The sequence below is a fragment of the Anopheles arabiensis genome, chromosome 2, assembly GCF_016920715.1.
Source record: "Anopheles arabiensis isolate DONGOLA chromosome 2, AaraD3, whole genome shotgun sequence".
NCBI classification, from domain to species: domain Eukaryota; kingdom Metazoa; phylum Arthropoda; class Insecta; order Diptera; family Culicidae; genus Anopheles; species Anopheles arabiensis.
In genome coordinates this window covers 24,565,368-24,589,824 of record NC_053517.1, presented here as the reverse complement: position 1 = coordinate 24,589,824, position 24,457 = coordinate 24,565,368, and the positions used below count along the sequence as shown (strand labels likewise).

Below are 24,457 nucleotides of genomic sequence, written 5' to 3'. Positions count from 1 at the left end.
CGTAAAAACGGAACGGCGCAGCGAGAAACGGTTTGATCATTGCCCTAACACGCAAAGATAGCCTAGCGCCCAGTGTGTTTGTGTTTGTGTGGCAACTCACATCGAAAACATATCATTAACAGCCGGTAACCACGGTGACCACGACCCGCGAATATGGTGGCATACGAAAATAGCCAACCCAGCAGCAGACGGCAGCAACACCACCATACCAGCAAGCCGGTCGGTGTGTTGTCGGTCTATTTCTTCACCTCCCCGCCGCCCTGTGCCACGCAAACCCAAACCCTGTGCCACACACAGTTACCAGCAGCGCGCGGCAAAGATTAAGATACGCGTGGTCAGCAGCACCACCAGCTGGGAACGTGAGAGAGCCCGCGCGCGCGACCACGTTCAAGGTGTACCACTAATTTTCAGTCGACTCCGAAACACGGTGGCTTACGGGTGGTGCGTGTGTGTGTGTGTGTGTGACGCTATTCAAAAGAAAGGCAAAGGTGTCGCAAAGTGACGGATCTCCTCTACCGCAAAGGGAGTGTTGTTGGGCCAAGCCGATTAAGTTCCCGCAGTAAAGGTTGGTCGGCACAGCGCAAAAGGGCATTAGTTTCACACAGATACACAGGACCTTGTTATTGATGTTTGGCTGTAGCCGTAGTAAACAGGCCTAGGAAGGACAATATTTGGACTGTGGCGGTGTTGTGTAGCGACTGGAACCAACTGGGAGATCAATGGATTGATCTTCTCATGGAAAGAAACTCAAGGAAAAACACCATTTACATCGCACTAACTCTGGCATCTTCTTGCTCTCGTTTTATCCACAGTTCGTCAACTATGTCTCAACGATTCGTGCAATTCATTCCCCTTTTTAATGTGTAACCCAAGTGCGTCGACAACAGTGCGCCAGACCGAAGAGCGAACGATTGTTGGGAATACGAGATTCTACACAGTGACACAGTAGTGAGGGCTGGCTCGAGATCGTTCAGATATTATCGTGTGATTTGTGCGTTTTCCGAAACAAAAACAAAACCCCGCCAGCATGTATCCTCCGATACTAGTGTTAGTGCTAGCGTTAGTGTTCCTCTCCCGCCAAACTACCGCCCTGGAGCTGCAGGACAATGATCCAGGCCGGGAGGAAAGTGACAGTTATTCTAGTCCCTACGGTAGCCCAGTGGCGGGTGGCGGTGTCACCAGCTCGCTACTGCCGTACGATGGCAGCACCGGTGGCGGAGTGCACGAGTCGGCAACGCTTGGCGCCGACACCGCCGTTGTATCCTCCTCCGATGTACTGCCACCGGGTGGTCTGCTGGACAGCGTCTACTACCAACATCACAACAGCGCCGACCACCAGTACGGTGGTAGCGGCGAGGAGGATCCCCGTGCCATCTACCCCGATAGCTTTAACAGCTCCGAGCTGAGTGGAGCGGACGAGCAGTACCTGACTACCGGTAGCTCCCTGCTGCCCGATTACGGTTCCAGCGAGCGTAACGACAGTGCGGAAGCGTCACCGCTGGCAACCGTCGACGACCACGAGGCACGGGCCAGTGTGCCGCAGGCATTCGTGAGCGATCAGCAGGAGGATCAGCCGCGGGATGAGCAAGTGGGTGAGTCATCGGAGGATCACCATCTACACCGGACGGCGCCGGTGCATCATCATTCGCGCGAGGAGCCCACGCTAAGCAGCAGAGCACTGGAGCACCATCTGCATCAGAATTTACCGCCCGAAACGACCAACCATCTGTACGGCGGGTCCGGCGACACCAACAGTGGCGTTAACGACAGTGCCGAGCATCACTTCACGTCGCCCGTCGGGCTGGAAAACAACGTGGAGGACACGCAGGAGGATGACGTACTGCAGCTGGCCACTACAACGACGATGCCAGTGCCACCGGTGCCGGGAGCGCTGGGCAGCAGTTCGAGCCCGGACCTGGACGGTAGCGTTGTTGTTGATCATCCCGCGGGCGGTCTGCATCCGTTGCGACCCACGAAACCGGTTCCGCCCACACACCCGACCGGCGGTGGCTTTGACGAGAGCAAACTGTCCAAGCCGGAGCTGCTGGCACAGCTGATCGCGGACAAGAACCTGCGGATGCCGATCGCCTTCCTCGTCGATACGTCGAACGATTCGCTCGCCTTCACCAAGAAGGTGTTGGAGGCGTCGCTGGTGCCGAAGACCCCGCTCGATGCAATCCTGATGCGCTACAATGCCAGCGGTAAGTATCGGTTTTCACACCACGCTGTGTCATCACGTACGCGCTGCTTCGGCACGTACCGGTGCGCCTTCAGCGGCGTGATCCAAAAGCTAAACATTGCCCCATTACTCATGACGTCATGGTTTTTTTTTTGCTTTGTGGGGACGTTGTTGAACGTTGCAAGCACGCCAGAGTGCGTAAACTGAGGTATGTGTGAACTGCAGTCCCGTTTATGTGTGCTTTTTTGTTCCTTCTTCGGCACAGGCATATCCAAATCGGTAACCTTCCGCAACACCAAGTCACTGATGGAGGCGGTGAACCTGCTGCAGCCCAGCTTTGACCGGGGCGGCAGCGAGTACTACAGCATTCTGCGCACCTCGCAGGAGATACCGTACGATAGTGCTATCTTCTTGGCGACCAGCAGGGCGACTACCGACGCGCAGCTTTCGCGCATGACTGCACTCACCCTGCTCAAGAAGCGGATTCGGGTAAGGGGCCTGCGTTCAGTTTATCCAATGGCCGTACAGAGAGTGCGTGTATGTGTACTTAAAGTGTTAATCTCTCCCTTTGCTTGCGCAACACGGCAGCTGTACGTGATCTGGTTCGGCGAGGAGATCCCGGACACCAAGCAGCAGCTGGACCAACCGACGACGAACCAGACGGCACTGCACGAGCTGGCACACAAAACGGGCGGCCGTGTGATACACTTCGAGATCGACCGGTACTTTGGCGGCCATCCGGTGCTGGTAAGAGCGAGCGCATCGTCTCACCCTGATTGTCTCCGTGTGCAAACGCTTAACGTAACCATCAATCCTTCTTTCGGTAGACGACCCTGCTCTCCCAGCACGATCTGCACGGCACACAATCGATCCCGGTCAGCGTCGGTGAGGATGTGAACAGTCTGTACTTCAAGCTGCACGGCCACCTCGACCAGGCCACGCTGGAAACGCCCAACGGTGACTAAACCCATACCTTCCCACCAACCCATAGCTACTTCGTCCTACTCGAGAGCAGGGGGATGGACGGTTAACCTATCTGTGTCTGTCCGTCCGCAACTCCATTCAGCCCTTGCATTAGTCTGTCGCCCTCTGTTAAGCTTCTCATCATTCCCACCACCACAACAACAACAAATCCAAGGACGGCTTCTTCATTCATGTTACATGTGCCCCTTTTTTCGATACTTATACCATCATCGTACAGAAATGTGTGTGTCCTGCTTATTGTGGATCATCTCGTGGGGTGTCGGTTGTTCATCCATTGAATGTGATTGTTGCCGTTATAAGCCAGCTTTTTTTCTTCTTACGAAATACATACGATCGGACGAGTGTTGGATTAAAAATATTGGGGACAACAAAATTGGGTAAAACATTCCCCATGTTGATTAAACAAGCTCTTGAAAATCTATTAACGTGAAATATCAACTCTAGGCTCTTATTTTTAAATTAAAAAAAACTGAGTTCTTATTGTGGTGTTTTGAACATAGACAATAGTTTAAAAGAAAATTAATGTGGCTATTGTTATGGAATGTTTCATTCCCTTACCACTAATTACACAAAATGCAGCCACATTAATCATATTTCGTTTAAAAAAAAATAGAAGAGCAAACATTAAACGACACAAAACCGTTCTCTACCATGGGCACTAACCACTGTGAGGGCTGGTTTGAAGCAAACAAACAAAACAATCATCGCCAGTTGAACGCAAGACGAGCGCCGTTGCACGCAACATTGCATGCTCGCTGTACGGCGCATGGAGAGAGAGAGACGGGGCCACATAAAACATCGCATACGCTGCTATGTTTTCGATTGCAACGAGCGTTCGTTTTGTTTACGAGACGAGAATTACGAGGATACTGCTGTCATCCTTCCCATACACGTTCCAAGTACAAATCATATATTTGTTAAGTTAACCTCTCCAACTAAAAAAAGGACGCTAAAGCGCAAGCATCCTTTTCAAACGCGCGGAAAATGTGCGACGTGTGAGACGCGTGTTGCACCTGAAGCCAGTTGTTATTCGCGCGCTTTTGTCGTTCGATATTCTGAAAATGAAAAACCTATATTTATACGCACATCCACACACTCTGGGTGGAAACCAACAGCTTCGAAATGCAGAAAAGAATCCTATTTGAGTCCTATTTTCCTCCATTTCCCTCGATCTAATCCCTATCATTCCCAGCCACATTTGTGCATACTGTTTTCCTCGAACAAATATCTCACATTACCACCGAAATGAACTAAATGGCTAGGACGGCGAGAGTGCAGCCGTAATTGTAACCGGGAAAAAACGTGTCGTCTTTAGCTATAAGATAACTCCTACATTACGTGTTAACATTATTAAGCGAATATATATAAATACTTGTTGTAAATAATGGATGAAATTAAAAACAAAACTGAAACTCATGTTCAACAGATCATTTTAAACAACCTGCTCAAAAGTGGGTGGGGTGGGGGTTCATTCGGACCTGGGTAAGGAATCATTTTGCTTTCATGTTCATGTCCGTGTTGTGTTGATACTTCGCCTTGTCTGTTTTCCTTTCATTTCATATCTTTACCGTTTCGTTTCACGGCTGATTGCTCCTTTGCAAAACAGTCGTTGCCGCTGAAATTTTGCCTCCAAGTCACCAATTTTTAAACTCTTCTGGTATCAATGTATGATACCGTGAGACGTGTCTCATTTTTTGTCTCCAAAGCATGATTTCAATCAAACACTGTACCTCAATCGCTTTGCTGAAGCTGTTCGATACCAAATTTGTGAATTTAAGACAAATAATTTATAATTTAATGAACAGAAATCAAAAACAAACTTCTTATTACGCTGATTTTAAAATCATCATTTTTAAAAATTTCGTAGGAGCCTGCTTGTTTTGCATGTTGTTTAAGGTGTAAAAATACCATGACCTAAAACATTGATTTTATTTATTTTTTTTTTTTCATAAAACTACAAATTTCATCAAAATATCATATTTCACGATTTCTACCGGAGTAAAACAAATGTCAAATTAAAAATAAAAACAGATGAGATGGAGGCAAACACTGATGCACACTGTGAAAAATTGGTGCCTTGGAGTCAACATACAGCGACAACGACTGTAACGTCCCCCCCATCTCATCTCAGGTGTCAAGCGTCGGTATCGATAAAAACATCGAAAAGAAAACGAAACATAATCGCTACTAACTGTCTGACCTTCACCAATTGTAACGCAAATCCAGCGTACGAGATCGTTCATTCATACACGCCTTGGTTGAAACTGCAAAGGGCCCGCGCACCCTACGCAGGGATCCGTTAGAGGACAGTGGTACGTAAAGTTGGCGCGGTACGACGGCAGAACTGCGCTCCAGGAATAAGCATTATCCCAAGCAACAGAAACGCGCTCCCCCCTTCGAGCAGGGGCAGCAGGGTAAGTAGACAGCCGGTTTTGCTTACGTCCCCGCGTCTGCAGACGTGCCCTGCCCTATCTGAGAAGGAGACGGATCACACACGCACACACACACGCGCGGAACCGACAACGACACCGCACCACAGCATCATCCGGCGCGCACACAGTCGGCGGCGTCCTAAACGGTCCGGCAACCTTGAACCATATGACGCGTTTGCACGATTCAGCCAACAGGTTTTACACGTGTTCGTTTCGCGGGTTGGCACTACTACGTACACACCCCATGCGCCCTGGGTATCCCTGAGGGTTTGTTTGTTTGTGAGATCGCGTAAAGCAGATCTCTTGCGTGTTTTTTTCCACCATCTGCGCAATCAAGAGCTGGTGTGCAAAGCGGAGAGCTTGCTCTCTCTCTCCCTGTCTCTTTCTCCTACTTCTCGCTCAATCAATCGATCGATCGAGAGGCCTGCACACGTTTGCGCTCTTGCGCTCGTCACACAAATTCCACCAAAATAATTAACACACGAAGCTTATGTACCCTCTATCATATTTTCCATCGCATCGCAAATCAAAACAAAAGGCGCCACCACCACCACCTCATCACTCCATACGTCAAAACACGCTTCTTTCGCTCTTTAGTGCGCTCATTGCCCCTCTCTCTTTCTCTCTCTCTTTTCACCGTGCTCTTTCAAAAGGATACCTCGCGAGCAGTACACAAATTGCGCAAAATCGCACGCTAGAAGCTGATGGTGCCACCATTGCTTCTCCTCCCGCGCACGGTACACTAACACACAAACACATACACATGAGAGCACATATTTTCTTTGCACTTTCACCGTATAAAATGCTCACTCGAATCATATGATGGAGCTCACCAAATTCGTGCCCACCATTCCGCTGCCTTTTCACACTCACGTTTCAATACTAGTTGGGGGCTACGGATAGGTAGTGGTTGCTAAGCAGCTCGAAGGCAGACAACAAAAACATGACGAAGGGACTCACAAAATGACTCACAACACAGTAACCATAGCAAACTGTTAGGCAAGAACGGATTTGTTGGAATGGACGGAAAGAAAATGTGCCCAAGACGAACACGGTACTTACCCCGTTGGTCAACAGCAGGAGAGAGAGGGTAAAAAAAGGCCAACAACAAAGGAATCTGCAAATACTCTTCACTGCTCCCTTGCCCTAGGGGGGGGAGGAGCGACCAAACGTCAAATGTCTTCTTTACAAATCGGTAGTTGTTATTAATTGTTCACACACACTTGAAATCACGTTTGAAGATGGAATCTACAGAGCAAACTTCTAACTTCTAGCCCACTCGAGAGCTAGCAACGGTATGAGACAAACTACCGAAATAAAAAATCGCCCGTTTTCGTGTGCGCTTGTTTGCTGCTGCCTGCTGCTACTGCTGCTGCTTTCCGTTTTTGACAACCAATACCGGATTCACAACACAACACAACACCCCGATGATCTTTTCCATTCGCGCGCGCGCGCTCTCGCTCGCACTCTCTCCCTCTCCCAAGGGCCCGGCCCAGACCGTTCGTCTCGCTCTCGCCCCGTTTGTTGCTGCTCTCACGCACTTCTAACTCGCGCGCAGAGAGCGCAAAAACACGATGAGAGCGACGATGACGTCAGATGGTCGGGGGCCGCACGGTTGGAACGGAACCAAAACAAAACCCACATCTGCGCAGGTGAACCCTACACGCGGTCATATTAAAAGTGGGCGATGGGCGATGGGGAAAGGGGAGAGCGTTGTTGGTTCGAAGCAGCATAGAAAAAAAAACGAAACATACCTGCTGACGGTTAGGTAAAAGTAAACCAAGCGCGCCAAATGCAGCCATCGAACTCTCCCATTCGTTGCACCTCAAATGCTTCAAACTCCGAGCTGCGAGCTTTGCTATGAACTAATTGCAAATTATGCCCATCACTTTTCTCCTTCTCCCCATTGTCCGTTCGTCTGCGGTTTTTGGTCGACTTTTGCGGCGCTTTATGGATGATTGTGCGCAGTCAACCGTTTCCAGGGCAGCGGCGCCCCATTCGGTGGGTTATCAAATGGAGCCTCCGACTGCGGGTTCCGCCGCGCGCTGCTCAAGCGCTATCGCAACCCCGCCAACCCGCAACAACAAACGTGCGCTCGTAGGAAGGGCGATCCTTTTTTCCCTCTCTCTCTCCATTTCAAAATGTGCCTTTTCGTTTTGACGATTGAGTTGCATGGAAAGTGAAATTTTAGATGCATTCAGATTCATATTGTATCATAGCACAGAGAGATAGAGATAGAGGGGAGTGTAAGAGGAAAACAACGGGGAAAAGGTGTGTGCCTTTGTCTCACTTTCGTTTCCATCCCACAGTAGATACACAAACACACACACACACACAATCCGGGGTTGCTGTTCGATCAAATGTGCATGAAATGCATTTCTTTGCAATGCTTCTTGGGCTGTTTGTAGCTATTTGAGCTAAGAAAATTTAATACCCAACAATATGTATATAAATAAATAGTGCAATCGTTTGCCCTTTTCCAATCAACTCTATTTTTTCGGAATAGTTACAACAGTCAACGGTGAGGAAGCAATTTCTTTGATTGCTTTGGCTTCCCAGAAAAGTAAGAACCGGCAGTAGCTACCATACATCAGTCGATGCACTCCCGCGTAAACAAAACAAACAGTCCCTAAACAATTAAAAAAGATTACACACTTTCTACCAGCACCCGGGTGGTGTAGATTGATCACAGCCAGAATAACGCACCCAAAAAGTATTGCATTTGAAACTGAAACATAAACAAAGCGTAGATAGGAATGAGCGAATGCTTTTAGGCTACACACTGCAGGAGAAAAGGCAACATCAAACTAGCTTTAATTACTTAATTGCATTAAGAGGGTTGCTTTTTAACTTTGAGGGGTTTGCGGTACGTGTTTATCTGTATCGGTAGATGCACCTTTAGATATGATTCCATTAAACCGACACAAAAAACGCATGGAGGGCACTTTTTTCTATTTTGATAATTAAATTTACCATGGAACGGACACTACCGAACAAAATCAGAATGCACGAGGGTTCATAATATTTAAAAACAAACGCGTAAGCATAAACATAAATTTACGTAGCCAGCCAGCTTTACTGTTTGTTGCCATTCACACCCTTCCAACTGCCCCCCTGTGCAATATGCTAGAACATTCTACTACTACGCACCTTTCTTATGGACAACAAGCAGCGTTGCTTCGCTTCGCCAGTTGCTCCAGTTTTGTTTTCCTCTTTCTTTCCCTTTTCTGCCTCCTGCGCCCTTGTGTTTGTGCTTTATTCTCTTCCCAATTCTAATGCTCTCACGCCTTCTGGATGCTTTCTCTCTCTCGTTCTCTCTCGCTCTCGGTTCGCATTATAATGATCGTAAACAAAACCAGCTGTTTTATAGAAAACCCCCAACTATACTACCACCACTACCGAGCAGCAGGAGCAACACAACGTGCAACTATAGTTTGCCAGGCCCGCGGCACAAACCAACACACGCGCAAAACATGCTTTCATCATCACCATCATCATCATCATGCGCCATGTGCACGCGCGACAGAAAGCATAAACACAGACTGAACGCTGCACATTCTGGACTTGCTTGCCTGAGAGAAGGAGAAGCAGCACAACCGTTTTCATACATTGCTTTCCCAGCGACTTTTTATTCCTGGTGCTCTTATTCCCCTTATTTTTTCTTTGTTTTGCTTCATGCTTTCTTTTGTTTATTAAACCGCACGCACGTGTGTTTATCTTGTGGCTTTAATTCATTGCGATTGCTTTTTTGTTTTTTCATTCGTGTGTTTGTTTTCCGTCCAACAAAAACTGGCTTCTATCATCGAAATAACGAAAACTAACCAATTCGGTGCTCGGGTTGGCGGGAGCTGTAGCTGTCTAGCTTCACGCAACATGGCAATGCCCATTAGCATACTGTGGCTTACTACCGTGGGCGGGCGCAGTCTATGAAGCAATGCGTCTATTTCTTTGCCATGGACAGGCCCACAGCATCACAGCCTTGGCTTTTGGGCGCAGTGGGAGCGAGAGAAGATGCAGTTATTTGTGTGTTTGTATTAATATTTCATGCTATACGCACCCAAACCCAAAAAACCAATGAATTCATAGAAAACGAAATTTAAATCACCATGTATGAGATCATATTCCCTTTTTCCCTGCTACGCACACTTCCCCACACTGACACTGTATCTGATAGGCCGTGTTCTTTCCTCCACTCCCTCCCGTTTATTTTCCCGCCCTAATCGTAATCACGTGCTTCAGGATCGTTGATCGATTTACTGCGCGACAGTAGAACGAGCGCAAAACCGCAACGCAACGGTGCGACGGATTCGGCGAGCCGGAACGCAGCTCCCGTCATGCTGTACCACCTTAACCAGACCGAACCAGGCACCTACCGGCTTAATGTATCGTCCACCTCCAGCCCATTGGAGCATTCGTACAGCGTGACGATAAAGTCTGCCCAACTCTATTGGGACGGCGGCATCGACACTTACGGTATGTATAATATTAAAAGCGAAAACAAAAACTACACTAGGCTCGCTAGGAAAGTGAGGAAAACAGCTGATAAACAAAACAGTGTGGTTGTTGTGGAGCGCACTGCTATGCATCATTGAACTATTTTTGTAAACCATACGCGCACCAACCCCTCCCGACCGCTCATGACGCACACGATCAATAAACATCGAACGAAGCCGGCTGATAAGCGCCCTAACGAGGCAGCAAATCGAGCTGAAAATCCCCCACCGCCGCTTTTTCCGACCTCAATCCCACCCTACCGGGAACGGGGTCAGGGAAGGACGATCGACAGCAAAGCAGGGACAGGAGCAACATCAACAACACACAGAAAATGCTACTCTTTTGATGCAAAACACCTCTTCTCCAGCCACCACTTTGCTACCTCACTCATCTATTCTCCTTCCCGGGCAGTAGTAGTAGGTCAAATCAGACACAAAATTAATAAACAGCCACGGAAAACGCAAGACTGTGGGAAAGGGGTGCCGCCACAGGAAGCATATGGTGCGAGATAGTACAATGTTAGAAGGGAATGTACACCGAACCTGTGCGCATGGCGCCATCGTCGAGTTAATTATACTGCAGGCGTCCCTCCCTGCCCGCCCGCATGCACGAATGTGCGACACAATCTCCACCCGTTTCCGGTGTATCACCAATTAGAGATGCCTTTTTTTCTAATTTCCCCCATTCAGTGGGAAAATTCCCTTCTGGACGGTGTGCTGGAGTAGTTCCGGTCTGTCAGCAACACCCCGCTAACCTCCCGCGGGGACCTTTCGTGACCTTTTCCAGTGGCCCTGACTTCTTGTCGACACTTTTGGAGTAGAATTTTAACAAAAAAACACAAACCTTATCCGCTTCACTCAATGATCGTCAGCACAGTGGACTGCCAAACGCCAACGGTTATCAATATCACCATGGAAACCAAGATGGGTGGCAGGCGAAATATAAAAACAAAACTCCCGTACACGTTCGTACACGAAGAAACCGCTCCGACGGGAACGGCTCAGATGTCCGATGTAGAGATGATGCGTTCCGTTCCGTTACTTTCGACACACTGATCGCGTGTGTAGCGAGCGGTCGGCTTTTTTCGCCCCTGCTACTCACTGCGGCTATAAGGGGGGGCCGCCGGGGGCTTGGCCCCGAGATGGGAAGCGGCGCGATTGGACGAGCGTCAGAGTTTCGTCGCTCGCGCACGCTTGGACTTCGGACGTGGTACAACAGCACGACCACCCCCCGGAGGATTGGGGGAGAAGGCTCTTCTAAAACTGGCGGGGTTGATGGGGAGCTTGTGTTTGGATTTAGTACAATGTATTCGCCTGCTTGGATTGGAGGATGAGGTTTTTGGTTAGCATAAAGATGCAAAACGTTCTCAAGCCTACGGTCGGTCAAAGCAGGCCACCATCCCTTCAACAAACGAATGACCCTTGCTACAGCAGTACACGTATGTGTGCATAGCAGTGTGCATCACGTTTACATCGTAAGCACTAATATCAAGTTGTATGCGTCACCCTATCACATTTGTTCCATTTATCGAAGATTTGCTCTTCTGCTGTGCAATGGCAGTATTAGTTCACTCGCAATAGGAAAGTAAGAAGGGCAGGAAGCAACCAATACCAAACGAAATAGTGTGGGTGTTGACACGGAACAACAAAGAACAATATTCACCATAATACAGTGCTAATAAAAATGAGAACCCAGCTGTCCGAACAGTTCCCATACAACGCCATTGTCCGAGGCAGGGGCAACCTTTGAACCGGACTACATTTACTCAGCACATACAGTTAAATTGGCTACAAATGATTCATGCAAACATGTGCGCAAACTTTAATCATGACCGGGGTGGGGAGAGGACGGTTATCGTCCCTTTTGTACCAAGAAGTGTGGATGAGATTGCACTCCAACATTGCCTTTTCTGTTTGTTTTTCCATTGCTAGACGTCGGACCTGGGCCAGCAACGGTGCCGGAAGGGTGGGAAACCGAGGAGGCAGTCGATTTGCTGAGCAATAATGTTGCCGGCGAGACGAACCGCACGCTGTACGCTGGTGGAAGGTAAGGAAGGCTCATGTTTGGCCGATGTTGGATTGTCAATGTTTCAACATAACCGATTACAGTAGAATAATGTAGGAAATATAATACAAAATACTTGATTGTAATTGACAGCTCGAAGCTACCACGATCAAGCGGCGATGAGCACCGATTTGCGCGCCAAACCGAGCTCACGGACGAGGACAGTGGCATCATCAGTGGTCGCGCCTCGATCCAAGCCATCACCAAGGTGGATGTCGGCGTGAACTCGCAGCTGATCGGAGCACGCGGACAAGCGCTCCAGCTGTACTTCGAAGTTACCAACTATCGCCAAACGCCAATAACGTACTTTTTCCGCGTCACGGACGAGCTAGCCTTCCTGCGCTCACTAAACCCTGGACAGTAAGTAGTAATACGGCAGGACACTAAAGAGCTACATACACATTCATTGTCTCTACTCTCCGCTTCCCTTTCGCCAGAGTAACGCTAAACCCGGGCCAATCGATCATCGTAACGGTGGCACTCATCGTAACACCGACGGCCGAAATCGGTTCCCGCGACAAGGTAACCTTCTCGACGACCGGCGTCGATACGGTGTCCCAGTCCGCCTGGGTGACCGTGTCCGATTCGGCCGGGCTGGCCGACACTACGCGCCCCTCGCTCTGGTACACCTACTCGAGCCGGTGCGAAGGCCGCTCGACACCGGCCACCTGTACCGGGGCGTTCTGGACGCTCGAGGTAATGGCACGCGACTACGAGACGGGCCTGATGCGCATCTCCTCCAGCCCGGCCGGCCTGCTCTACAAAACGCCCTTCACTGCCGGCACACGGGACGAGGTGCGGGCCAGCTATACTGCGTCCTGCTGCCAGCCACGCGTCACCGTCACGGCGTACGATGTGAGCCGAAACGTGCGCAGCCTCAATCTGGACGTGACGGACATTTGGCTAAACGAGGCGGGCATTGCGGCGGTGGTGCTCGGGGTGCTGCTGTTCATCGCGCTGATCATACTGCTGGTGCTGCTCATACGGTACTGCATTCGCAAGCGCAAGCAATCGCAGGAGCTGCCGATCTACAGGGGCGGCGAACCGATCGGCAGTCGTCGTACCAAGTGAACATAATCGTAGCCTTAAGAAACTGCATTCCATACCGTAAGTTGCCCTCGCTTTAGTACGTAAAACAGCAATCGCTAACGTGCACAGTAAGCATTATGTTTAATCATCAAAAGGGAGACAGAGATACCAAATGTTACCTCCGTTGTGAGCATGAAATAAATAATAAAAATCATTTACAAACAATTCGTTGCATTGCTTCATCTTCAAACAGTACCGGAATCTCCCATGGCACAGGTGCAACTATATCGTTGACAAAAAGGGAAATCTTCAAAGCTTAATCTACATTGCACCTTGATTCTGGAACATACTTTTCCATTGCTTTGGGGTTGGTGTGCCCCAAAAGAAATAAATATGATAAATATTGTGATAAATAGTATATGTAATCAGGTTGTAGCAAATTGCATTTCTAGCTCTCCATCTCTCCCTCTCTCACTCTTCCTTGCACTGACCTGTTGATTCCGATGTATCCTTGGCGATGGCGGGCAGTGGCGCTGCCGGGAGCAGCACCGCCACCGGCGCAAAATCGTCCAGCGTCAACCCGGTAACCTGCGAGCTCAGCAGCGGATTCTTTATCACAGGTGGTTTCCGTGACGTGTCACTTTTTCCGCCCGGAGCAGCAGCATTGGAAGCCATTGCTGGAAGGTGGTAGCGAGATCCGCCCGTTGCACACTACGTTTCGGTTCAAAGTTTTCTCCGTGTCCACTTGTCGTATTGATGACGATATTGAGATAACCGATAGGTAGAGAGGGGGCCACAACAATCACTACCGTTCAATAGATTCACGTTTAATGCCTGTAGGCGTTTAACAGCACTGTTGCTTTGCTAGCAGGTTGTCGGGTGGTGCATCACCGGGACAACCACGCACAATCTTGGGAAATATGGATGCACCACAAACAGATGACACTTTGCTCCACAACGATCGTATCCCGAAAACACTTTCTCCAGCAGCACCAGCACACCGAACCGGATTGATTAAGCAATGATGCCAATTCCGATGGTGATGATGGCGATGATAATGATGATGATGATGGTGAGGTGTATCGGAGTATCAACAATGTTCGCCGATGGGGAACGACGGAGGAGAAAACAATGCAACAGCAACTGCACACAGTGGAAGCTTTGATTTAGCTGCCTGTAAAAATACTGCCAACACGTATCGGTAACGCGACAAAAACAAACAATTGCGAACACAGACGGTAAAACGATTATTTATTTCCCGTTGCTGCCGATTCGCAGACTTTCCACATAAACCACAGATGACGAACGTCAACACACGCTGTCATCCGGCCGATTGGCTGCGTGCTGCAAGCAGTTCGACAGTAGTGATGGGTAAATACATTTTTTCGGATTCGGATCGATCTGACTCCGGTACCCATCGGAGTCGAACTCGGAGTTACTCCGGACTGTTTTAGTGAAGGGGAAGGGGGAAGGGGGGGTTGTGCATGTGAAAGCTCGGACTCATCGGCCGGATCAGTCCGGATCAGACCGGATGGCTCTGAAAGCAAACGAATCTGGTCAAGTCCGGGTGAGTAGTTAAGGTTGGCGGTCCAAAAACAGTAAGGATGTTTCAATTTTAAAATAACAAAGAAAATTGATACATTGTAATATTCAAGGCATCGTATTGAAAGTAAACGAACTCATCAAAAATTGTCTGAACGATAATGAACAGTCATTTTGGGAATTATCAATTGCAACGTCAATCTAAACTATCCCAACACTCATCCGGACTGATCCGGACTCATCCAGACTTATCCGGACTTATCTGAACTGATCCGTAACGAACTAATCTGGAGTAGAGTCCGGTTATGATCCGGAGTCGGATTCATGTTTTGAGCGCCGGAGTCGGAGTTGATCCATGACTCCGCTCCACATTACCCATCACTATTCGACTGCTCCGTACTCAGCCAACGCGCGCTAGTGCATTCAAGTTGGTCGTTACAATTATGCTACGATTGCACAAATCCGTGCACCTGCAATGAACTAAATACTTTATTTCCTACCGATCAATACATCACACAATCAAGCAGCTTGTTTCTTCTTTTTAGTGGGACGTTTTTCGGACCGATTCTGATCCGGATCCGTTTTTTGCACCGGCGGCATAATACGACGGAACAGTATACATTCGTCTTGCGCCAGCGTAGCATCTTGCGTACGGAAGGATACCTGCAGATCGTTCCACCTACGAGCAGTGGGGACAATTTGCAGCTTGTCCAGCAGCTGCTTCGAAAGTCCCGGCACGATCGGTTGTGCGGCTATTCCAGCTTGGCGAAGCACTTCCATCGTTACGGACAGTATGGTGTTGAGCTTGGCGCGATCGGCTGGATTATCGCTTTTCTTCAACTTCCACGGTGCGGTGGTTTCGAAGAAATTGTTCGCTGTATGCAGAAGATGAACGATTGTATCGACTACGAGATAAAAGTTGTAGTTTTTGTAATGGCTCGATGCTTTGTCTGCAAAAGAGAATATGTAGATTCATTAGTATAATTTCAAGTTGCAAGCCACACGTCTGTCCTTCTCACCGGGCATCTCTTCCAATGCTTCCAGCATCCGTTTTGTGGCATCAATTTCTTTCAACGCGTCGAGCGCTTCCCTATCGACTGCCGGGAATATAGACTCAGCGTTCAAAGCTTTTCCACAGCAACGTGAAAGCAAATTGCCCAGCGTATCAGCCAGTTCCGAATTCAAAATTCGCAGCACTTTTGTATCACTGTAATCTAAGGAAGGAAGGAGCATAATTACTGAATGAACAATCAAACAGCTTACACGGTCAAGTTAATTACGTACTCCCATCACTGTGTGCGACTCCTTCGCGCAGTAGAAAATAGCGCAATCCTTCGTAGGTGTACAGTTCCGCTCGCTCGTTAGGATCCACAACGTTCTGTTTGCTTTTCGACATCTTCTGATTGTCAACTGTCCAGTGCGAATGCACCAACAGTTGCCGCGGTGGTTCGATCTGTGCCGCCAGCAGAAAGGCTGGCCAGTAGATTCCGTGGAACTTTAAAATATCCTTCCCCAGCACCTGCACGGTTGGTGGCCACCGGGTGCGGAAGCTTTCCTTGGGATAGCCGGCCACCGTTAGATAGTTTACCAGTGCATCTAACCACACATACACCGATTGGGACGGGTCCGATGGCACCGGAACGCCCCAGGACACGCGATTCATTGGGCGCGAAATCGAAATGTCAGGCAACGGTTCCTCCAGCCAGTCGAGCAATATGCGGCCGAACTTATCCGGCTGTATGCGACGACCCTCGAGCCCTTTCACCCAATGCCGCACGTCGTCCTGGTAGCGGCTCAGCCGAAACATGTAATTTTCTTCCTCCGTCCATTCGACCGGATGCCCGGACTCGAGGGAACATTTTTCCCCGTGCTCGTTTTCCTTCAGCTGGCTGTCGGTGAGAAATGTTTCGTCCGGTACGCAGTACCAGCCGGAATAGCTCGCCGAGTAGATGCTGTCGGATGCGGCTAGCGATCTCCAAAACGCCTGCACGGCCTGCCGATGATCCGTGTCGGTGGTACGGATGAAACGACTGTAGTCAATCTGAAACCGGCCAAACAGCTCGCGATACTTGGAGGAAATGGCATCACAATAGTCCTCCGTCGAGGTGGAATGCTTAATGGCGGCTTGCTGGATCTTTAGACCATGCTCGTCGGTTCCGGTACTTAGAAAACAGTCACCCGATTCGGCAGGGCGGGTAATTTGATTAAAGCGATGGATTGCATCGGCTATTACAGCCGAGTAAAGGTGGCCAATGTGAGGTGCTGCAATAATAAAGAAGAAAAAACAAGCCATTAGCTATTGCACAAATAAATATTGGACTAAGCTTAGTTGTTAGTTGCTACTGTCGTCAAGCAGGGATTAGTCGTTGAGTACCCTTCATTCACGTACCTGCATTCACGTAGAAGATTGGAGTGGTCACGAACGAGTGCTGTATTTGCGAAGAGAATCTTCTTGAAAAAATCCACCTTGTTACCATGTCGCTCGGTGATGGTTCAACCGATAATGAGAATGATGGTCGTTATTTATGATTCTTTCACAGTGCACAGCACGTTGCCATTTATTATTTGTTCAATGAAAGCTTTACGAAACACCGGCTTTCTGCTACCCGAAAAACAAGCCCCGAAATTTGCGAACCAAAACAAGCGCCAGCTGATTTCGGTTTGACACGTTTCGCCAAAGCAGGACGAAGCATGCATCTTCCTTCGCATTCGCACGCCCACAATGACAACAAACGCCTGTCAGTTTGACAACGCAAAAGCAATGGTGAAAAAATCGACTTTCCTTGCAACGAAAAACAAATCTCGTTTGTATGCGGAAACTAATTTGGGCATAATTAAGCTTTAAAGTTAGTTTAAAGGTAGTGAGACAAAAATGTCTCTCCCTAGCATCATCTTGACCGTGGTGTTGGTGGTATCGTTCGCTGTGTTCATCGCACCACTGCAAGGTAAGAAAACGGCAGATCCTGGCCAGACTGGTTCCGCAAGATAAACAAAGCTACAAACCTTTCTCCGGCAATTCTGCTCCCCGTAGGTCAGCTGCACAAAAACCTCAAGTACTACGAGACGCTTCACGCAAAGGATCTTTCGCACAGGATCGAAAAGCGTGGCACCAAGCACAGCAACCACCCGTTCAACACGATTAAGGAGGTGGAGTTCAAGGTGCTGGGCAGAAAGTTTCGCCTGATTTTGCACCCGCACGCGTCCGTGCTGCACAGCAACTTCCGGGCGTACACCGTCGATGGCAACGGGAGCGAATCGATCGTACACCTCGATCGGAGCAATTTCTTCAAGGGACGTGTGTTCGGGGAGATGGAATCGCACGTCAATGCGCACATTGATGACGGTGTGATGACCGCGTCGGTCGTACTGCCGGATGAAACGTACCACATCGAGCCTTCGTGGCGCCATTTGCCACACCTGAGCGACAAGCACATGATCGCGTACCGCACGTCGGACATCAAGTTTAGCTGGGATCAGGTCGATGCCATCTCGGGAGACTTGGGAGTGCCGCGCACCTGCGGTTACATCAAGGAAGGACTAGAGCTCGAAGGGCAGGATGCGGAAGAAGAGGAGCAGGTTGATGGCGACACGGAGGGATACGAAACGGACAGTGATCCAACGCCGGAGACGGTGTGGCACGCGGAAGATCTACCGGAAAGTAAAAGATCGCGCCGGAAACGGCAGGCAGACCAGTACGAGTATACGCCAACGAAAACGCGTTGCCCGTTGCTGCTCGTAGCGGACTATCGCTTCTTCCAGGAGATGGGAGGAAGCAATACGAAAACCACCATCAACTACTTGGTATGTTTCTTACGTTTCATTACGTTTCATGCATTGAGGTGTCGTTTAAAATGATTTTATTTTAGATAAGTCTCATCGATCGTGTGCACAAGATTTACAACGATACGATCTGGCAGGATCGATCGGATCAGGAGGGATTCAAAGGGATGGGATTTGTAATTAAGAAGATTGTTGTACATTCGGAACCGACTCGGGTGCGTGGCGGTGAGGCCCACTACAACATGGTGCGCGAAAAGTGGGACGTTCGAAATCTATTGGAGGTAAGTTAGGCCATCCCATTACTAACAATCACTAACCACTAATCAATGCCTCTACTTAACATGCTGCCTCAATGGGATGTAAAATGGGACTTTTATTAATTAACATTCGAAGGTGTTTTCTCGGGAGTACAGTCATAAGGATTTCTGCTTGGCACATCTTTTCACAGATCTCAAATTTGAAGGCGGCATTCTTGGTCTTGCGTACGTGGGCTCGCCACGTCGCAATTCCGTCGGTGGCATCTGCACTCCAGGTCTCTTTTGCATGCCGCTTGTTGCTTAGCTAGCGTTCATCTTTTTCCATTGTTTTGAATCGATTTAATAAGATAATCCGCTAACACACAAAACACCGATCCTTCACAGAATACTTCAAGAATGGCTACACGCTGTACCTGAACTCGGGCCTAAGCAGTTCCCGCAATCACTACGGACAGCGGGTGATAACGCGCGAAGCGGATCTCGTGACGGCGCACGAGTTCGGTCACAACTGGGGCTCGGAGCACGATCCCGACATACCCGAGTGTTCGCCGAGCGCTTCCCAGGGCGGCAGCTTCCTCATGTACACCTACTCCGTGAGCGGTTACGACGTGAACAACAAGAAGTTTTCACCCTGCTCGCTGCGCTCGATCCGCAAGGTACTGCAGGCGAAATCGGGCCGCTGCTTTTCCGAGCCGGAGGAATCATTCTGCGGCAATCTGCGCGTCGAGGGCGATGAACAGTGCGACGCCGGTCTGCTCGGCACGGAGGACAACGATGCGTGCTGCGACAAGAACTGCAAGCTGCGCCGGAACCAGGGCGCGGTTTGCAGCGACAAGAATTCCCCCTGCTGCCAGAACTGCCAGTACATGATGGCGGGGGTAAAGTGTCGCGAGGCACAGTACGCCACGTGCGAGCAGGAGGCACGCTGCACCGGCAACCACGCGGAGTGCCCGAAGAGCCCGCCGATGAGCGATGGTACGATGTGCCAGGAGCGCGGCCAGTGCCGGAATGGGAAGTGTGTGCCGTACTGCGAGACGCAGGGATTGCAGAGCTGCATGTGCGACATTATAGCGGACGCTTGCAAGCGGTGCTGCCGGCAGAGCATCAACGAGACGTGCTTCCCGGTAGAGCCGCCGGACGTGCTGCCGGACGGGACGCCCTGCATCCAGGGCTTCTGCAACAAGGGCATGTGCGAGAAAACGATCCAGGATGTGGTGGAACGGTTCTGGGACATTATTGAGGAGATCAATATAAACAAAGTGTTGCGATTCTTGCGCGACAACATTGTCAGTAAGTATTGTGACTGGAAGGAGCTGCTTTGTAAGTGTTACACCATTGTTTTTTTCCCCAGTGGCAGTCGTAATGCTAACCGCGCTCTTCTGGATCCCGGTCAGCTGTGTCATCTCCTACTTTGATCGAAAGAAAAGAAAAGAGGACTGGAAGGAGTACGAATGGAGCCAGAAGTTGGATCTTATTCATCCAAGCGATCGACGACGGGTGATTCACATAAGGTAAGATAATAGAGCCCTGCCCAAAGTAAAATTGATAAAGGGTTCCATGTACATCTTTGTTCTTTTTGTCCCGCAGAGTTCCGAGGCAAAAAATAACCGTTGCCAGAATGTGAATTAAACCACATTCATCACAGGAAGGATTTGAAGCTTCCATCGCAATCGGTAGTGGAAAATTCCCACAATCTACTAGTCAGTACCAATGAGTTCTTTTTTTCTTTTCATACCTAATGATAAGTAAGATATAGCAGCCAGAACAAAAGGAACATCTCCACTACACTCAAAAAAAGGTCACCCTAAGCACAACTGTAGGCCGAAACGAACACAGAAGCGAAACAACTAATACTAATACAATAATGTAATCCTCTTACCACGATACGAGTAAATATCATCTTCGAACACAAAAAAAGATCCATTTTGTTGTGTCTCTTGCAACTGCCATGTTTTATGAACTCCAGTACACAACAACCCCACTAAGCATCCGGCGCATCCTGCGGGAAACGCCACTTCCCGTCCGGTTGTTGCTGCTTGCCCCGTTTCTTCGCCTCCTTGCGGCCCACTTCGCGCAGCTCCAGCCGCCGCTCCTTGCGCGTCCCATTGTCCTCGGCCAGCTGAGTAAAGTAGCGCTCGCGAAAGTTTTCCACCACCGTCGCCGGCATTTCGAATGCACCGAGATCGGCTTCACTGTCGGACACCTTCTCGTAGGTCAGCAGCCGCCGGGAGCTGTACCCGGACAGGGGCTGCTCGGAGTTGGCCACCAACTGAAGACACTTGTGGCGAGGCAGCACGTCCGAATCGGCATCTTTCCTGTGTGTGCGTGTGTGAACAACCGAATAATTACCTATTTGGGGACTGTGCTAAAAGCTGCTGGCAGCTTACCTTAACATTGGGAACCAACAAACCAGCCGGCCGCCGAGCTTCAGGTGTCGTGCCGAAAATTGTAACAAATCCTTGTACATCTGGCACAGCTGGTACGGTGAGGTAGAGGGATAATGGACGGCATCCTCCGTCATAGCGGTCGCTCGACGCTGTGTTTTAAACTCGATTCGTTCCGTCGCCTCCCGAATCCCATAGGGAGCTAGCAATAAAAAAAGGTTAAATTATCAAACATGTTCTCATACCGCCCCAACCGCACAACACTACGTACGATCGGTGATTATACTGTCAAAGACAATGCTATCCGCCCATATGCTGCGGGAAAAGTCCGCTATCAGCACGTCGACAAACAGTCCGCCGCACCCGTACTGCTGCAGGTTCGCGTAAATGCTTTCATCCTTCTCGCGGACCTTCTGATTCACGCGCGTCGGTTTCGACTTGCCATGCACGATCATGTAGTCAATGTCGGCCCCGGCAACGTACGCACCGAACTTGGCCGCAGCAACCAGCAGTGAGCCGGAGCCGGCAAACGGATCAAACACTAGATGCCCACTCTCGACCAGGCCCTGGTTTGCCATCAACAGCGACAGCTGCGGATCCATCGAAGTGTTGCCGATGAATTTGCGCGTCTTGAGCGATATTTCGTTAATCATATCACGCTTCCCGTCCGCCACCCACCGCCCGAACAGTACATCGTACGGTTGCTCCGGCACGTCCATCGGATCCAGGCCCCAAAACTCGATGTACCAGTAGTGCACGTCGGGCGTTTTCAGATTGACCGGCCCTTCCACCGGCAGGTACTGCATGGTTTCGATTTTGGCCACCTTTTCCCGCTGGCTGAAGTGTTTGTTGTACGTTTCCACCGTTATTTTGAACGATTTGTTCGCCTCGAAATGGGTCGCCAGCGATTGGGCGTTCGTTTCGATGTGCTGACGCAGCGCTTGGTGGAAGTTCGCTAGGCCTTCGTTGGAATGTGCCCACAGTTCGAATATGCAGCGAAGCGACATCGAACGGGAGGCTAGCTTGCGAGCGGCCTCGTCATTTTGCAGCCCGACCACCCAAAACGGACGCTCCGGATTGTGGTCAGCCGGGGTTTCCATTTGAATGTTCCATATTCGCAGCAGGGATGCAATTTCCTGTTGAGGGACAAGAGGGAAAGGCGTTAAACAAGGGGAGCGAAGGGCTGTTACGTGTGCAATAGTTAGTTACCGCTTGTCGGAAGTCCACATGCTCCTGTGCAAACCAGAGGACGTATTTTTTCAGCGTACTGCTCATCGTTTCGGCAACTCGCTCGCGTGTGCGTTGAAAAACATGCGTTCCGGTCACGTCCCAGTCGCGCAACTGACGTTTCTCACGTAAACAAACAACAAACGTTTTGTTCCCGTCATGACATTATTCGCTTGTTATTCTTTTTTATTTTATCTTCGGTATTGGAATTTTCGATGAAAATGCCTTTCCCCTGGCATCTCTATGTCCGGTTGACTTGTATGTGAAACTTACACGACGGCATTGTCTGCACTTCCGCCGTGACCGTGCTCGTGATGCCGAGATTTGCCAAACCGCCCCGCACTAATCCGCAGGTGAAAGCCACAAACTGGAAAGGGAAATCAAACCCATAAGCGTTCTTATTAGTGGTAATAGGTTTCGGAAATGCATCCCCCCCTGCCGCATTACCTTTGGAGCATGTTCAAGATACTGCGAGCCGGACGACAGACGGGTCAGAAAGCGGAATGCATTGTCCTGCAGCACGTACACCCCCTGGTGATTGGTGCGCAAGTTGTCGATCTGTTTCCGGTAGATTGAGCTCCAAAAGTCGGTACAAATAAACTTCATCGTATCCAGCTCGTCCTTAAACCGGGGCCACTCTCGCGTCAAGCGTTCGATGATCCTGTACCCCGTGGTGAACCCGATGTATTCGAGCGTAGAGAGATCATTTTCCTGCAATAACGGCGGAAACGGCGGAACAGTAGTTGAGCAATTCGCACGCCTGGCGGGTGAACAATCTGCACAATCTCCTACGTACCTTACTGTTTTCTTTCGACAACGTGTAGTTCACTATTTCCGAGTGTAAAAACTCGAATATTGCTTCCTCCGCCATCGGGTTGGATTGGTTTGTGGGGCCCTCGGGGAGACAACTTCTGATCGAGTCTGCGATCAAAACAAACCATCCAAGCACACTGAAACCCAGCTGGCATATGAGCGGTTGTCAACAGAGTGGCCAGATTATTTTTGCGGTTTTCGGTAGGCGCATCAAAATTTAATCGGTAGTTTTCGGTAGGAGTTTAAGATTTTTTCGGTAGTTTTCGGTAGGCTTTGAAGTGTTGAGCGGGGGGGGGGTGTCGGAGATGGAAGCTAATCTGTCCCATGAAGAGCAGCACGAGAAAATAACATCTTTTATTTATTTAAAGGAGATAGTTTAGATTTAGTTCATAGCGGTCACGTGAGGCCTTTCTGAAGTGTCGATCTGAAAATTGTACTAGGGAATTTAATCCAACAAATCGTTGGAACGCTCTAGCAGCAATTGAACGCGACATCGAACATGAAAAATATATGGGATTTTACATGTTCGATGTGATAACCCACAAATCGAACATGCGAAGTCCTATACATTTTTCATGTTCGATGTCGTGTTCTATTGCTGCTAGAGCGTCGGGTTACATTATCTGTCAAATTGCATATAAATTTTATCAGCGCGTTCGACTTCATGAAGTGCAGACAAGGGCCTTAGTTGTCTCTGTTGATCTTGTGGTTCTAGTTGCTAGTGATTTCCATATAGAGTTTTATACATTAAGTGATTTGGGAAATGGTTATATGACTTTTTGGTTAGTATTACGAAAAAATCTGTGATTTTCGGTAGGATAAATGGAAAATCGGTAGTTTTAGGGCGGTCATCTGTGAATCGGTAGGCATATCAAAAATCGGTAGGAATACAGATAAATCGGTATTTCTGGTCACTCTGGTTGTCAAGGCGCTTCTACGTCAAACGATGCACACTGTTGTGCGCAACTGTCGCATATCGGTTTCAGGACGGGTTTGATACAGGGTTTCCCACGATTTATTGGTTGGTTCCCACGATTTATTGGTGCGTTCCCACGATTTTTTGGTCATTTCCCATAATTTTTTGGTAGCAACCCACGATTTATTGGTCGGTTCCCAAATATTATTGGTCGGTTCCCAAATATTATTGGTCGTTTCCCAAATATTATTGGTCGGTTCCCAAATATAATATAATATAATACCGACCAATAATATTTGGGAAACGACCAATAATATTTGGGAACCGACCAATAATATTTGGGAACCGACCAATAA

General features: G+C 49.1%; 6 protein-coding genes across 10 annotated transcripts in view; 2 read left to right on the top strand and 4 right to left on the bottom strand.

Annotated features, from left to right (window-relative positions):
- Positions 1-13,407, top strand: part of LOC120897700 — a 28,954-nt gene extending 15,547 nt beyond the window's left edge. For 4 of the 5 annotated variants that reach the window (XM_040302740.1, XM_040302745.1, XM_040302741.1 and 1 more), the window contains exons 2-9: positions 813-2,201; positions 2,445-2,668; positions 2,768-2,926; positions 3,007-3,136; positions 9,835-10,068; positions 12,021-12,135; positions 12,247-12,513; positions 12,591-13,407. In XM_040302740.1, the coding sequence (XP_040158674.1) occupies positions 1,028-2,201; positions 2,445-2,668; positions 2,768-2,926; positions 3,007-3,136; positions 9,835-10,068; positions 12,021-12,135; positions 12,247-12,513; positions 12,591-13,224 (2,937 nt within the window). In that variant the 5' untranslated portion in view covers positions 813-1,027 and the 3' untranslated portion in view covers positions 13,225-13,407. Of the gene's footprint in view, positions 1-443; positions 566-812; positions 2,202-2,444; positions 2,669-2,767; positions 2,927-3,006; positions 3,137-9,834; positions 10,069-12,020; positions 12,136-12,246; positions 12,514-12,590 lie in introns of those variants that run through there. The other variant, XM_040302744.1, reaches the window with a different exon arrangement.
- The window catches only part of LOC120897699 (flocculation protein FLO11), a 44,896-nt gene extending 30,413 nt beyond the window's left edge, over positions 1-14,483 (bottom strand). The window contains exon 1 of the mRNA XM_040302738.1: positions 13,674-14,483. Coding sequence (XP_040158672.1) covers positions 13,674-13,857 — 184 coding nt within the window. The 5' untranslated portion in view covers positions 13,858-14,483. The remainder of the gene's footprint in view (positions 1-13,673) is intronic.
- Positions 14,484-15,165: 682 nt separating this feature from the next.
- On the bottom strand, positions 15,166-17,405 carry LOC120894456 (methionine--tRNA ligase, mitochondrial). Its single transcript, XM_040297050.1, has 4 exons — positions 17,114-17,405; positions 16,009-16,986; positions 15,744-15,938; positions 15,166-15,674 (listed from the first exon to the last, which is right to left on the bottom strand). The coding sequence occupies exons 1-4, from the start codon at positions 17,199-17,201 to the stop codon at positions 15,244-15,246; spliced, it is 1,692 nt and encodes a 563-aa protein (XP_040152984.1). The 5' UTR covers positions 17,202-17,405; the 3' UTR covers positions 15,166-15,243.
- A 66-nt stretch (positions 17,406-17,471) lies between these two features.
- Positions 17,472-20,680, top strand: LOC120894455 (ADAM 17-like protease). The gene is made up of 7 exons (XM_040297049.1): positions 17,472-17,669; positions 17,756-18,525; positions 18,591-18,785; positions 18,898-19,036; positions 19,146-20,051; positions 20,113-20,272; positions 20,349-20,680. Exons 1-7 carry the CDS (start codon positions 17,597-17,599, stop codon positions 20,383-20,385), a joined length of 2,280 nt encoding a protein of 759 aa, XP_040152983.1. The 5' UTR covers positions 17,472-17,596; the 3' UTR covers positions 20,386-20,680.
- Positions 20,681-20,696: 16 nt separating this feature from the next.
- LOC120894457 (tRNA (guanine(10)-N2)-methyltransferase homolog) lies at positions 20,697-22,465 on the bottom strand. The gene is made up of 4 exons (XM_040297051.1): positions 22,355-22,465; positions 21,417-22,281; positions 21,149-21,347; positions 20,697-21,076 (listed from the first exon to the last, which is right to left on the bottom strand). The coding sequence occupies exons 1-4, from the start codon at positions 22,418-22,420 to the stop codon at positions 20,743-20,745; spliced, it is 1,464 nt and encodes a 487-aa protein (XP_040152985.1). The 5' UTR covers positions 22,421-22,465; the 3' UTR covers positions 20,697-20,742.
- Positions 22,466-22,527: 62 nt separating this feature from the next.
- Positions 22,528-23,327, bottom strand: LOC120894458 (trafficking protein particle complex subunit 6b). Its single transcript, XM_040297052.1, has 3 exons — positions 23,169-23,327; positions 22,820-23,083; positions 22,528-22,739 (listed from the first exon to the last, which is right to left on the bottom strand). The coding sequence occupies exons 1-3, from the start codon at positions 23,241-23,243 to the stop codon at positions 22,614-22,616; spliced, it is 465 nt and encodes a 154-aa protein (XP_040152986.1). The 5' UTR covers positions 23,244-23,327; the 3' UTR covers positions 22,528-22,613.
- Positions 23,328-24,457: the final 1,130 nt, after the last annotated feature.